The sequence below is a fragment of the Gorilla gorilla genome, chromosome 4, assembly GCF_029281585.2.
Source record: "Gorilla gorilla gorilla isolate KB3781 chromosome 4, NHGRI_mGorGor1-v2.1_pri, whole genome shotgun sequence".
NCBI classification, from domain to species: Eukaryota; Metazoa; Chordata; class Mammalia; order Primates; family Hominidae; genus Gorilla; species Gorilla gorilla.
This window is the reverse complement of record NC_073228.2, coordinates 55,467,769-55,481,962: the sequence shown is the minus strand read 5'-3', so window position 1 is coordinate 55,481,962 and position 14,194 is coordinate 55,467,769. Positions and strand designations below refer to the sequence as shown.

The window sequence follows — 14,194 nt, the reverse complement described above, 5'->3', positions numbered from 1 at the left end:
GATAGACGTCTCTACCCTGTTCTCTTTCTTCCTCCCCATAGTAACCTTTTTTTTTTTTAAAGTGTGTTTTATTCTTCCATTTAAAAAAATACATATATATTTGTCTTTTCCTCTTTCTTAGCTAAATGGGAGCATACTAAAATATTTATCTCTACCTCTGTGTCAAGTTTAAAAATATATGTATATCTGCATGAATTGCTTGGCATTTATAGGTGATATGGAGGCCCTTCTAGCTAATGGTGGAAACGGGTGGGAGAGGTGGACAACTAATAAGAATGTACCCTGGGTATCTCTCATCATTCGGCTGTAAACTATTACTACAGTTGAGGTTCCTAGATTCCATTTATTTTTAATTTTTTTTTGAAACGGAGTCTTGCTCTGTCACCCAGGCTGGAGTGCAGTGGCGCGATCTCGGCTCACTGCAAGCTCTGCCTCCCGGGTTCATGCCATCCTCTTGCCTCAGCCTCCCAAGTAGCTGGGACTACAGGCGCTCACCACCAGGCCCGGCTAATTTTTTATATTTTTAGTAGAGACGGGGTTTCACTGTGTTAGCCAGGATGGTCTCGATCTCCTGACCTCGTGATCCGCCCTCCTTGGCCTCCCAAAGTGCTGGGATTACAGGCGTGAGCCACTGTGCCCGGCCTATTTTTGATTTTTGAGACAGAGTCTTGTTGTGACGCCCAGGCTGAAGTGCGGTGGTGCGATCTCAGCTCACTGCAACCTCTGCTTCTGCAGTTCAAGTGACTCTCCTGCCTCAGCCTCCTGAGTAGCTGGGACTACAGGCGTGTGCCACCATGCCCAGCTCATTTTTGTGTTTTTAGTAGAGACGGAGTTTCACCATATTGGCCAGGCTGGTCTCGAACTCCTGACCTCAAGTGATCCGCCCGCCTCCGCCTTCCAAAGTGCTGGGAGTATAGGCGTGAGCCACCGTGCCTGGCCCCTAGATTCCATTTGTATCTCTGTTCTTAAGCAAAACTTTTTTCTCCTTAGACTTCAGATTTTCCTGTCCTTGATCCCAGCTGGACTGCTCAAGAAGAAATGGCCCTTTTAGAAGCTGTGATGGACTGTGGCTTTGGAAATTGGTAAGAGCTTGGTGTTAAGAGTTGTCCTGCCCTAGTGGACTCAGAGAAGAAGCTGTTGTTGAAGAGTAAAGGAAGGAACCTCAGGAAGAGAAAGTATATGTTGCTTTCCTATCAACCCATGATTTAGAGGCAAGTTAGTCCCCTCTGTACATTATTTTTCCAGTGTCGAAATGTGTCACAAGGATATGGGATGTTTAGCGGTCCATGACTGAGCAGCTTTAAAAGGCCACTTTGGATGTATCAACAGTGGGAAGATTGATTATTATTCCTTTCTGAATAGTAGGGAAGTTTAGTTTCGTTAGTTATTACTCCCTTCTGATTTTATGAATTTTTGTTAGTTGTAGATGCCCTAGTCATTTAAGTGAATCAGACTTTAGCTAGATGGTCATACGTAAGATTCAAGTTTCACAGACTTCCTGATAGCATTCTCTGTTTTTAGTTTTCAAACACCTACCTGCCTTAGTCCAAAACCGGCGGAATTGAATAGCACTTATTGCTGTTGACCTAGGGGCAGCACCACTTAATACTACCACTTTCGTTTTTATCTTTTGGGAACACTTTCATATGGATGCTTTTATTTTATGAACTAGATAGCAGAGGCATTATTGAATATATTTTGTTCACAAATTATCTGAAGCCTAGGGGGTTGAAATGATTTCTTGTGATTACATAGCTTATTACTGAAGGACTCTTAATTAGGTCCTCCCTGTCCTGACTTACTAGTGTATATAACCTTTCTAGGTGTTCATCAGAATAAACTCTGCTGCCTCCCTTATGTCCAGGGACCTGAAGAAGGAGACCTGAATTTAGTTCACATTTTGCTTGTATTCATTCATTCAGTATTTATTAAGCATCATAAAATACTGTGTACAATGAGAAATACCAAAGGAGGTAGAAAAGTAATCACTTGTGAGGAGTTTGCTAGTCATCTTTGGCCTAGTTTTTCATTTTTTGCTTACCATTCTCTCTAAAATAGTCTAGACCTCTCTGTCCTCCTTCCCTCTTAACAAAGAACGTAAAAAAGACATAGCTTCTCTATCCACTGTGGGTAAGGCACTAAGTTTGGCAGTGAGTGGGCTAGAGCTAAGAATTATGAGATGCATCCTGTCTTCAGAAAGCTTATAGTTTAGCAGGGGACTTAAAATATCTATACAAGTGATTGAAGTACACAAAACAGCACAGTGATGCCTTAGGGGAGGTCAAGTGAAATGCTGTGAAAAAGAGACCTTGAGGAAAGGACTTCCACCTCTACCTCTCCATTACCTTGGCTCAAGTCAGGGATTTTTTTTTATTGAGACAGTCTCACTTTATCACCCAGGCTGAAATGCAGTGGTGTGATCACAGTCACTATAACCCTGAACTCCTGGGCTCAAGGGATCTTCCCTCCTCAGACTCCCAAGTAGTTGGAACAACAGGTGTGCGCCACCATACTCAGCTGATTTTTAAATTTTATTATTATTATTATTATTATTTGGAGACAGGATCTTGCTCTGTCGCCCAGGGTGGAGTACAGGGGCATGAGCTCGACTCATTTCAGCTTCAACCTTCCAGGCTCAAGTGATCCTCCCACCTCAGGCTCCCGAGTAGCTGGGACTACCGGCGTGTGCAACCACCCCTGGCTAATCTTTGTATTTTTTGTTGAGATAGGATTTTACTGTGTTGCCCAGGCTGGTCTCGAACTCCTGAGTTCAAGCCATCCTCCCACCTTGGCCTCCCAAAGTGCTGGAATAACAGATGTGCGCCACCATGCCTGGCCAGATTCTTAAGCAAGTTTCTTAATTATTTTGGGCCTCATTTTGCCTTCTTTGAAATTGAGATAGTAACAATATCCATACCACAAATTTAATACTAGGTTTAACTTAAATTCTGTTGTGAATGTTTCTAGCTCAGTGCCTGGCATCTCATAGCAGCTCTAGTAAAGAAATGTTTACGTTAAGTGTTTGGTAAACTGTAAAATATTATGCAAAATAAAACTATATTTGTGTATATTTTGAATGTTCTGAAGTCACTTCTTATTATGTACAGCAATTATTTCTGTAGGGCCTAGCTCACAGGAAAATTTACAAATTTTCCAGTCATCTTTATTTATTTATTTTTTATTATTTTTTTTTTGAGATGGAGTTTCGCTCTTGTTGCCAGACTGGAGTGCAATGGCGCGATCTCTGCTCACCGCAACCTTTGCCTCCTGGGTTCAAGCAATTCTCCTGCCTCAGCCTCCCAAGTAGCTGGGATTACAGGCATGCATGCACCACCACGCCTGGCTAATTTCGTATTTTTAGTAGAGACAGGGTTTCTCCATGTTGATCAGGCTGGTCTCTAACTCCCAACCTCAGGTGATCCAGCTACCTCCCAAAGTGTTGGGATTACAGGTGTGAGCCACTGCGCCTGGCCTCAGTCATCTTTCTTTAAGTGGAAAAGAAAGGACTTTTTAGTCATTATTTCTGTGTTTTAGACTAGCAAGATATGGAACACCAGATTACACCAATCTAGGCTTATATTTATGTCATTTTTCTGCTGATATCTTTTTGATATCAATTTGGAAATATCAGAGTATATTATATGGATGTGACTTAAAATATGAAAAGAGCAAATGATGCTTTTACTATTATGTGTAAATACAAGTACCACTTCTCTCTTTTTCCCACAATCCTCTAGGCAGGATGTAGCCAATCAAATGTGCACCAAGACCAAGGAGGAGTGTGAGAAGCACTATATGAAGCATTTCATCAATAACCCTCTGTTTGCATCTACCCTGCTGAACCTGAAACAAGCAGAGGAAGCAAAAACTGCTGACACAGCCATTCCATTTCACTGTAAGTGCCTCCCTATCTTGATAAGAGATACTTAGCTCATCCTTGGGCCCTGTTTCAGTAGCAGATAAAGAGTGATTTGATGACTTGGACAGCTAATGATATCACAGAAGATAGGAGGAGTTAGTATGGCAGCTATTGAGAGTCAGGATCGACCCGGCATGGTGGCTTGTGCCTGTAATCCCAGCACCTTGGGAGGCCGAGGCGGGTAAGTCACTTGAGGCCAGGAGTTCAAGACCAGCCTGGCCAACATGGCGAAACCCTGTCTCAACTAAAAGTATAAAGATTAGCTGGACGTGGTGGCAGACACCTGTAATCCCAGCTACTGGGGAGGCCAAGGCAGGAGAATCACTTGAACCAGGTAGGTGGAGATTGCAGTGAGCCAAGATCACATCACTGCACTCCAGCCTGGGTGACAGAGTGAGACTTCATCTCTTAAAAAAAAAAAAAAAAAGAGTCAGGATTATAATGTGGCAAAGAAGGAACATACTCTAAGGGTCAGAGTTCTATACAGGACATCAAGGTGCTTGAAGCCAATGTGTAGTTCCACCTACCTTGAGTCGTTTGAACATATCAGTTAACTTAGTGCTTTCCTTTGTAAAATAAGATGTCAAAAAGGGAAAACCTTTTCTATGCTGTTATGAGTGCAAGTTTTTTTTCAATCCCTTTGGAGAGCTTATGATTATACATATGAGTTGCTTAGAGAATACAGTATTTGACTCATTATTAATTGCGTCGGTGTCAAGCCCAAGAATCAGTTCGTTATTTTTGTTCACTTGGTTGTGTCAGTGATAGCGAACTTTTTAATCTCATGTGCGTGTGGGACCAGTGGGTCTCTTAATAAAATATAACCAAAAACATGATGAATTATAAATGACCATCTTTCCTGAATGACTCTCAGGGCACAAGTAAAGAGATATGAATGTTTTCCCTTCCCTTTTCTCTTTCCTCATACTCTCTAGAAACAGTTTTATAGCTGACTAACTTAAAGGCTGGTAATACCTCCTTTTTTTTTTTTTTTTTTTTTTTTGAGACAGAGTCTAGCTGTGTCTCCCAGGCTGGAGTGCAGTGGCACAACCTCGGCTCACTGCAACCTCCACCTCCAGGGTTCAAACGATTCTCGTGCCTCAGCCTCCTGAGTAGCTGGTACCACAGGTGTGTGCCACCACACCTGGCTAATTTTTTGTATTTTTAGTAGAGACAAGGTTTTGCTGTGTTGGCGAGGCTGGTCTCGAACTCCTGACCTTAGATGATCTGCCCACCTCGGCCTCCCAAAGTGTTGGGATTACAGGTGTGAGCCACCGTGCCTGGTTGATACCTCCTATTTGGATAGCACTTTGGTGTTAGCACTTTGTTCTCAAATCCATTAGACCATTTGTTTCCTAACAGCAACCCAGTGAGATAGGCAGAGCAAGTGCTTTTGTTTTACATTCGAGAAGACCGATGCAGAAAGGTTAGTTTGTGCAGGGTCATGGGACTAGTGTGTGTTGGAGCTAGGACTTAATTTCAGCTAACTTCCAATTCCAGTGTTTGTTTTTTTCCCGTCTTTTTTTTTTTTTGCCTCTCAGTTGGATGAGTTTTGTAAATTGAAGTTCATCCTAAGGGATAAGGAAGCCGAAGCCAACGGCAAATATTTAGGTTCTGTAATATTAAAAGAAAAAAGTCATGATTTCGTTTCATTTTAGGAAAGCAGAAATCAGAAGAAATTTCCCCATATTTACTTAAAGGATTGCCTGAGTCTTGGTTTTTCTTTTTAAAAACCCTCTTTTCATAATACTTTATCTTTTTCACATTTCCTTTTATAAAAACCATTTTAAATTTTGTTTATTCTTGGACTATTATGTCATTTTTTCATGCCAATATTGTATTAGTTAACTCAGAAACCTTCTAAATTCTTCCAGCTACAGATGACCCTCCCCGACCTACCTTTGACTCCTTGCTTTCTCGGGACATGGCCGGGTACATGCCAGCTCGAGCAGATTTCATTGAGGTAGGATAAATGTGTTGTTAGCACAAAGTAGGAAAAATTTGTTTTTGTTTCTCATGAGCCTTCTGTCTCACCCATAGATTCCATACCACTAAAAGGAGATTTTTCAAGGCACTATAATTTGTAGGACCTTTAGGCAGCCACATTTTCTTAGGTTTGAGTGCCTTTTCTCATTTGTAAACATTTTCACATATGGAACAATAAAAATTCTTTAAACAAACAACCTATTTCTGGCCAGGCACAGTGGCTTACACCTGTAATCCCAGCACTTTGGGAGCTGAGAATGGAGGATCGCTTGAGTCCAGGTGTTCGCGACTAGCCTGGGCAATGTAGTGAGACCCTGTCTCTACAAAAAATAAAAAATTAGCTGGGTGTGGTGGTGCATGCCTGTAGTCCCAACTACTTGGCAGGCTGATACGGGAGGATCACTTGAGCCTGGGAGGTTAAGGCTGCAGCGAGTGGTGATCATTCCACTAAACTGCACCCTAGACAACAGAGTAAGACCCTGTCTCCAAAAAACAAAAAAACCCCAGCAAACCCACTTCTTAAGTTGCATCAGTGCTGGCTTCCACTTCCTTAGGTATGAAATTCCTATAGTCTGGTTCTTTTTTTATTTTTTGAGACAGAGTTTTTGCTCTTGTTGCCCAGGCTGGAGTGCAATGGCATGGTCTCGGCCCATTGCAACCTCCACTTCCTGGGTTCAAGCGATTCTCCTGTCTCAGCCTCCCAAGTAGCTGAGACTACAGGTTCCTGCCACCATGCCTGGCTAATTTTTGTATTTTTAGTAGAGATAGGGTTTCACCATGTTGGCGAGGCTGGTCTCAAACTCCTGACCTCAGGCAATCCACCAGCCTCGGCGTCCCAAAGTGCTAGGATTACAGGCGTGAGCCACTGCACCCGGCCTGTAGTCTGGTTCTTATTGTACATCTAGGGGCTTTCAAGATTGTACTGTATCAGGGGTTGACAAACTTATTCTATTAAAGGCCAGATAGTAAATATTTTAGGTTTAGTATGCTATGAAGTTTCTATTGTAACTATACTTTGTCATTGTGCTAAAGCAGCATGGGATAATATAAGAACAAATGAATACGCCTGTGTTCCAGTAAAACTTTATGTACAAAAACAGACAGTAGGCTGAATAGTAGTTTACTGATTCCTGTACTATATCCACAAGTATATAAAGAATGATGAATGTGTATAAAAACTATATGTTCCTTGCTCAGCTATGGAATTAAAAGACATGTGAATGTAGCCACAAGTCTCTTGATTTATCATCTAATTCACAACTTGAAAGATAGTTTGGCCAAATGCGGTAGCTTACAACACCTGTAAATCCCAGCACTTTGGGAGGCTGAGGCAGGCGGATTGCTTGAGCTCAGGAGTTTGAGACCAGCCTGGGCAACATGGCAAAACGCTGTTTCTTCAACAACAACAACAAAAAAAACCCGAAACCAAAAATTAACTTGAGTGTGATGGCACATGCCTGTAGACCCAGCTGCTTGAGAGGCTGAGGCAAGAGGATCACTTGAGCCTGGGGGTTCGAGGCTGCAGTGAGCCAAGATCACACCACTGCACTCCAGCCTGAGTGACAGAGTGAGACCCTGTTTCCAAAAAAAAAAAAAAAAAAAAGAATGAAGTGACTTTATTTATTTATTTCAGAGACAGGCTCTTGCTCTGTTTCCCAGGCAGTCTTGAACTCCTGGTCTCAAGTGATTTTTCCACCTAAATCTCCTGAGTAGCTGGGATTATAGGTGCATGCTACTGTGCCCAGCTCAGACTAATTTTAGTTTTTAGAGCAGTATGTTTAGCTTCATTCCTAAACTCATAACTATTCCAATTTTTTGTTGTCACTACTGCTTGTAAGCCTCTTAGATTTTTCCCATGACTTCCTATTACCTGTGCCAGTATTGTGGCCTTTTGCCCTATTTAGACTTTTTAAACAACTGTTTGCTTGTGTTTTTTCTGTTTACTTCTAAAGCATGGCTGCTGTAAAGACACTAATCAAAGCCGATGGGTTTGGGGTGGGGATTTTTTTGTTCCCCTAAACAGGAATTTGACAATTATGCAGAATGGGACTTGAGAGACATTGATTTTGTTGAAGATGACTCGGACATTTTACATGGTAACAGTTTATTTTGTCAAATGTTTATCGAGCGCCAACTGTGTGATGACACTGTCTTGGGTGCTAGGAATTGAAGGATGAATAGAACATGTCCCCTGCCCTTATGGAATTCAAAAATCTAGTGGTTAAGTTGCTAAACTTACTGTGTTGTTGGATTTTGACCACAGTGAATAAGACTTGTGATGAGGGTAAAAATATTGATTATATAATAGTAGTAGGAAATATCTGTTGGACTGTGTGATTTTACTTTTATCTGAGGTAAGTCTACACTAAGGTAATTGGTTAAATGGCCCTCACTTGCATTCTTAGAAGGAAGGGAATCAGTCTGAATTCTTGGGACTTCATTAGCAACTGCTAACACTAAATGTTCACTATATTTTGTTACCCGAAATTTCCCCTAGCAAGGAAAAAGAATGGAAATTCCTCAAGAGTTTTTAGGCCCAAATGGGGAATTTCTTGTTTCTCAGGACTGTTGAATTTTCAACACTGCTGGATTCTTTTTTATGTTTGTTTTTGAGACGGAGTCTCACTCTGTTGCACAGGCTGGAGTGCAGTGGCGCGATCTCGGCTCACTGCAACCTCTGTCTCCCAGGTTCAAGCGATTCTCCTGCCTCAGCCTCCCAAGTAGCTGGGATTACAGGTATTTGCCACCATGCCCAGCTAATTTTTTTTTTATTAGAGATGGGGTTTCGCCATGTTGGCCGGGCTGGTCTGCAACTCCTAACCTCAAGTGATCTGCCCGCCTCAGCTTCCCAAAGTGCTGGGATTACAGGCGTGAACCACCACGCCTGCCCCAGCATTGCTGAATTCTAATCATTGATTAGCCCTCTAAGGGTTTATGTTAACTTTTCCTAAAACTTACGTGGTGAATGCCAAAGAGCTGTTAAGAGTAGATAGTTAGACTTTGAGTCCCTTTTTTCCTTCTTTCCATTTTCAGTGAACTACATACTAATATATACTAATACTACATAATACCCAATACTTTTTTTTTTAAATTTTAGTTCAGAATTGAATATGATACAGTAGATCAGTAATTCTCTATTGGAATCTGTATTTCCCAAAGAGCATCTTCATGATTTCTGTTAAATTTACATTCCAGGCAGGAAAGACAAGTAGAGTATACTTGTTAAATTATAAATCAAGTTTTCATATTGCATGGACTGGTACACTGTCCCTAGAAGGGGAACTTGATTCTTTTCTCTCCATAGAAGAGCTACCTGGATATTTGTTATACCAGATCTAAGATAAAGAAATAGTCTTCCTAAAAATTTTACCTTAAGAAATTTTTCTCTACACATTTCTTGAGCGGTGGGTTTTTTTTTTGGGGTTTTTTTTTTTTTGGCAAAATTTTATTCCTCCTTTTCTCCCACACAACTTTAAGGAAAGTCAAAGTGACGCAGATTGAACTAAAAGAGGAAAGCTTGAAAGCAAACTACTTTAGCGTTAACTAAATCCATTGTATTTGTTCAGTCTTCCATGTCAGTCTCGTCAATCCCAGTGACTCATGTTATCTTTTCTCACCTCTTGTGGTGTTCCCTTTGAAGGTAGTATGCAGACTGCCATTCATAGACACCAGCTTTAATTAAAATGGTATTGTTTTCTGGCTTGTATCTTTCTTATAGAACGCCAGACTACTCTGCGCAAAAGGGGCAGCTTCATAAATATCATTCTTTTAGATTCTGCTCAAAAATACCAAATTTTTGGCTGGGCATGGTGGGTCACACCTATAATCCTAGCACTTTGGGAGGCCGAGGCTGGCTGATCACTTGAGGCCGAGAGTTCAAGACCAGCCTGGGCAACACAGTGAGACCCTGTCTCTAAAAAAGAAACCTTTGAAACAAATTTTTAAAATATTATTATTGTTTTTCCTCCTCCTCCTCCCTGCTTTTTATTTTTACCTATATATTTATTTTTTACAGAATTTTGAAGTCAACATCTATAGTATTAATAATGGCTTGACTTGGTGAATCACTTCTCTAGAGCCTAATCCAAGGTCTTCATTCATACTTCTCAACATTATTAAGAAAACTGTAGTAATGGTCGGTGTTTAATTTCATTCTTCATTCTTCATGGGAGCAGGACTTGTAGTTCCTTCTGGTTCACTTGGGGTCCTTTTTGTAATTAAGTGGGGATAAAAAGAAACAGAAGCAACTGATTGATCAGCAATTTATAGTTCAGTTAGCTTTTCAAACCCATAACATACTTTAGGTATTTGTACTCTCCCTGAAGTTTCTATAGCCCTGTAAATTATTGATTTTCATTTGAGCTATAACTGGAACTTATGTTATTAATCTTTATACATAGTAGCTTTAACACAACATAAATAATAATTCTTTCCCTCTGCCCCATAGTAAACTGTAAGATGTTTAGATGAGTGCTTTTATTTTTTATTTTTTTTTGTGACAGACTCTCACCTTGTTACCCAGGCTGGAGCTCAGTGGCGTGATCTTGGCTCACTGCAACTTCTGCCTCCCAGGCTCAAGCGATTCTCGTGCCTCAGCCTCTGGCATAGCTGGGATTAGCGCCACCATGCCCAGCTAATTTTTATATTTTTAGTAGAGACAGGGTTTTGCCATGTTTGCAAGGCTGGTCTCAAACTCTTGGCCTCAACTGATCTGCCCACCTCTGCCTCCCAAAGTGCTGGGATTACAGGGGTTAGCCACCGCGTCCGGCCCTAAATGAATGCTTTTAAAAAGATGATAACACTTCAGATTTGGGTATGCTTGGCTCACACCTGTAATCCTAACACTTTGGGAGGCCAAAGTGGGAGGATTTCTTGAGCCCAGGAGTTCAAGGTCAGCCTGGACAACAAAGTGAGACCCCCACCTCTAAAAAATAAAAAAGGTGATAACAGTTTAAAGAAGCTTGTCAGCACTACAGACCAAAGGAATGACTTGCTCATGCCACAGAGAGGTATTTTGTTTACAGCTTTGAGTCTTTACAGCAGCTCCTGTGGCAGCATGACCCATGTCCCGGGGCATATTGTCCCTGAGCTGTCACTCGCAGAACACTCAGTGAAGTGCACTAGGAGCCCATGGAAAGTCAGGAAGGAATGAAAAGGGGCTTTATAAGCACACCTGGAACAGTTAGAGGGGCACAGATTTTGTGGAAATCAGGACACTGATTCAGCCTCTGGCTTGCTTCTGAGTCATGGTATAATCATGAGTAAGTGCTTGGAATCTTGCTTGCTGTTTCTTTATGTCCTCTGCCATTAAAGAAGAGGTGACACTGATTAGTCAGAGTGTAAATGTCTCTAATGAAACATGGTACATAATTCAGATTTGTGTTGTTACCATTCCATTATACCATTATGCTCTTAATATTACTGAGCATTAACAACATTATTTTTATGGTTCCTCATTTAGAACTACTGGAAGGTTGCAGACTTTTGGCTGGGTTTTGTATTTAGAACCTATCCAGAATATTGGCTGATGCCACCAAGACCTTTTCCTCACCCACACAAAGATTTCTGCCTTGAATCATGGAATTTGTTTAATAAATTTGGTTTGCATGGTTCATTATAGAGACCTGGGACACAATGGAGGGATAATTGTATTGCAGCCATACCAGAAGGCTTTCAGAATGTATTTCAAATGTATACTGCAAGTGAAGCAGTATCCAAGGAAAAATAAGGAAGTTCCGTGATCCCTAATTGGTACTTACTCATATTTTATTGAAATAAGCAGAAATGTTTGGTTCAGAAAGAGAGATAGAGAAGACTCATATCTTAGAACTGTCTTGTCTCATGTATGTTGTGAGATCTCAATGCACATGCTTAGTGTAGTTCCTTCTTGCTGCCATCTCTTTCCCCATCTCCTTTCATTTGTAAAAATTCTTCCTAAATTTTTAGAGTACTCTTTCCCTGAGTTTCTCAGGATCCTAAAGTCCTGGTTGTAATGTCTTCTAAGTCATTGTTGCCCCATAACCCAGGCAAGCAAGAGATATCATGAGCTCCTCCTATGTGTTGGGTCTGTGTTTCCAGTACTTCTCAGGGTTGCACCTTAGTACAGTTCACAGTTTCTTCTCCCTCTGTTCTGGAAAGGTAATTTTAGAAAGTTTTCTCTCCTAGGCTTGGATCTGTGGACCCCTTCACCTCCCACTGTATTTTTCAAATTGTATTTCTTTGGCACATATTATTAGCCTTTAAATCCTTTAACAATTAGTAGAGCAGAGGTCCAGCCTGGTCTCTGTATATTCACCTACTGGCAGTTCCTTTCACTTATAGTGATTTCACTGTTTTTTTTTTTTATTTTTTTTGAGACGGAGTCTCGCTCTATCGCCCCGGCTGGAGTGCAGTGGCACGATCTTGGCTCACTGCAAGCTCCGCCTCCCGGGTTCACGCTATTCTCCTGCCTCAGCCTCCCGAGTAGCTGGGAATACAGGCACCCGCCACCACGCCTGGCTAATTTTTTGTATTTTTTAGTAGAGACGGGGTTTCACCATGTTAGCCAGGATGGTCTCGATCTCCTGACCTCGTGGTCCACCCGCCTAAGCCTCCCAAAGTGCTGGGATTACAGGTGTGAGCCACTGCGCCCGGCCTGATTTCACTGTTTTATACATAGGATATTTTAGACATGAATACTATCAGTGATAATTGCTAATACATATAGCATTTACTATTAGTTACCATTCTAAGCCCTTCATATATATTAAGTCATTTAATCCTCAAAACCTTATGAGTTGCATATTATTATTATCCTCATTTTTGTGGATGAGGACATTGAAGCAAAGAAAGGTTAGATAACTTGCCTGAGATCATACAGCCAGCAAGAGGTAGAGTCATCCCCAAGTCTGTGTTCTTAATATTGTACAATACTTAACTGTCTTTACAATCTTGATTTTTTTTTTTTTTTTTTTTTGAGACAGGGTCACGCCCTGTTGCCCATGCTGGAGTGCAGTGGCACAATCATGGCTCAGTGCAGCCTCAACCTCCTGGGCTCAAACTATCCTCCCACCTCAGCTACCTGAGTAGCTGGGACTCCAGGCGTGCACCATCACACCTGGCTAATTTTTAAAATTTTTTTGTAGAGACAGGGTCTCACTATGTTGCCCAGGCTCAACCTTGAATGTTTGTTGCTGTTTCATTTTTGTGAGGTTTCACATTTGTTATCTTCTATAGCTTCAACACATTCCTGAGGAATAGATATTTTCCTGTTTTACGTTCAGGGAAGCAGACAAAGAAGTTAAGTAATTTGCCTAATCCAGGGGTGTCAATCTTTTGGCTTCACTGGCCCACATTGGAAGAAGAAGTGTCCTGGGCCACACATAAAATACATTAACGATAGCTGATGAGCTAAGGAATAAAAAACAAACTCATAATGTCTTAAAAAAGTTTACGAATTTGTATTGGGTTGCATTCAAAGCCGTCCTGGGCTGCATGTGACTCACAAGCGACAGGTTGGATAAGCTTGGCCTAATGCTTCCTGGTTGCTGACTTTAGCCATTAGATCACATGATCTTCCCTTCACAAAATTATTTGTGTGCATCTTGGCCAAAAGCTTGGGGGGAAATGACTTAAATAGTGTTGCTTCTGGGGAATACCTGTGTCACAGGTTTCTACTTGTTTGGTTGCATTAGGGATTTTGATTGGCCTCCCTGCAGTTAAGGCCTCTGAGTTGGTTTTCTTGCCAAGCAAGCAGTAAGTGCCTTCTGTCAAGAAAACAGAAACATGTTGTTAGCTATTTTGAACAATGTTAGAAATACATTGCAGTGGGAAGGAGCTGCCTCTGACTTCTGCCCACTTCTTGAAATATTTTAAGGCTAGCCGTTTGGAAACTTTATCATTCTCCAGTGTAATCACAGGGAGACTGTGCTTCCCCCAAAGCTGAGATTTCAGGGGCCTTCTATCAATGGACAAATTACAGGTGATTTTGGTTTGTTTGTTTATTTTTAATGATCTCTGGTTCTCTGTTTGCTAGCTTATACTGCAGCTTCCAGCTGCTTTAAGTAGACTGTGAGCAAGTGATTCTCATTCTTGTAGATTCTGCCTTCTCATTTCTGTTCTGCCTGCTGTGCTGTTGTCCTCCCTAGGTTATTCATACAGTTAAGATATTGTATTCAGTTGCTGCTGAGTGTGCTCAGAGATAGCTTCAAATATGAATTTTTATCTGGGAGAATTCCAGTTCTCCTCCCATTTGCTCCTATGTGTTTCTTTTCTTCCTTTTGTTCTCCAGAGCCAGTTGTACAAGTTTAA

General features: G+C 41.3%; 1 protein-coding gene across 7 annotated transcripts in view; it reads left to right on the top strand.

Annotated features, from left to right (window-relative positions):
- Positions 1-14,194, top strand: part of TADA2A (transcriptional adaptor 2A) — a 68,545-nt gene that overhangs the window by 22,913 nt on the left and 31,438 nt on the right. For all 7 annotated transcript variants that reach the window (XR_008680167.2, XR_010133816.1, XM_031011312.3 and 4 more), the window contains 4 exons: positions 991-1,082; positions 3,738-3,895; positions 5,794-5,882; positions 7,929-8,001. Coding sequence is in view for 5 of the 7 variants with exons in the window: in XM_031011312.3 (XP_030867172.2) it covers positions 991-1,082; positions 3,738-3,895; positions 5,794-5,882; positions 7,929-8,001 (412 nt within the window). In the remaining 2 variants the exon portion in view is untranslated. The remainder of the gene's footprint in view (positions 1-990; positions 1,083-3,737; positions 3,896-5,793; positions 5,883-7,928; positions 8,002-14,194) is intronic.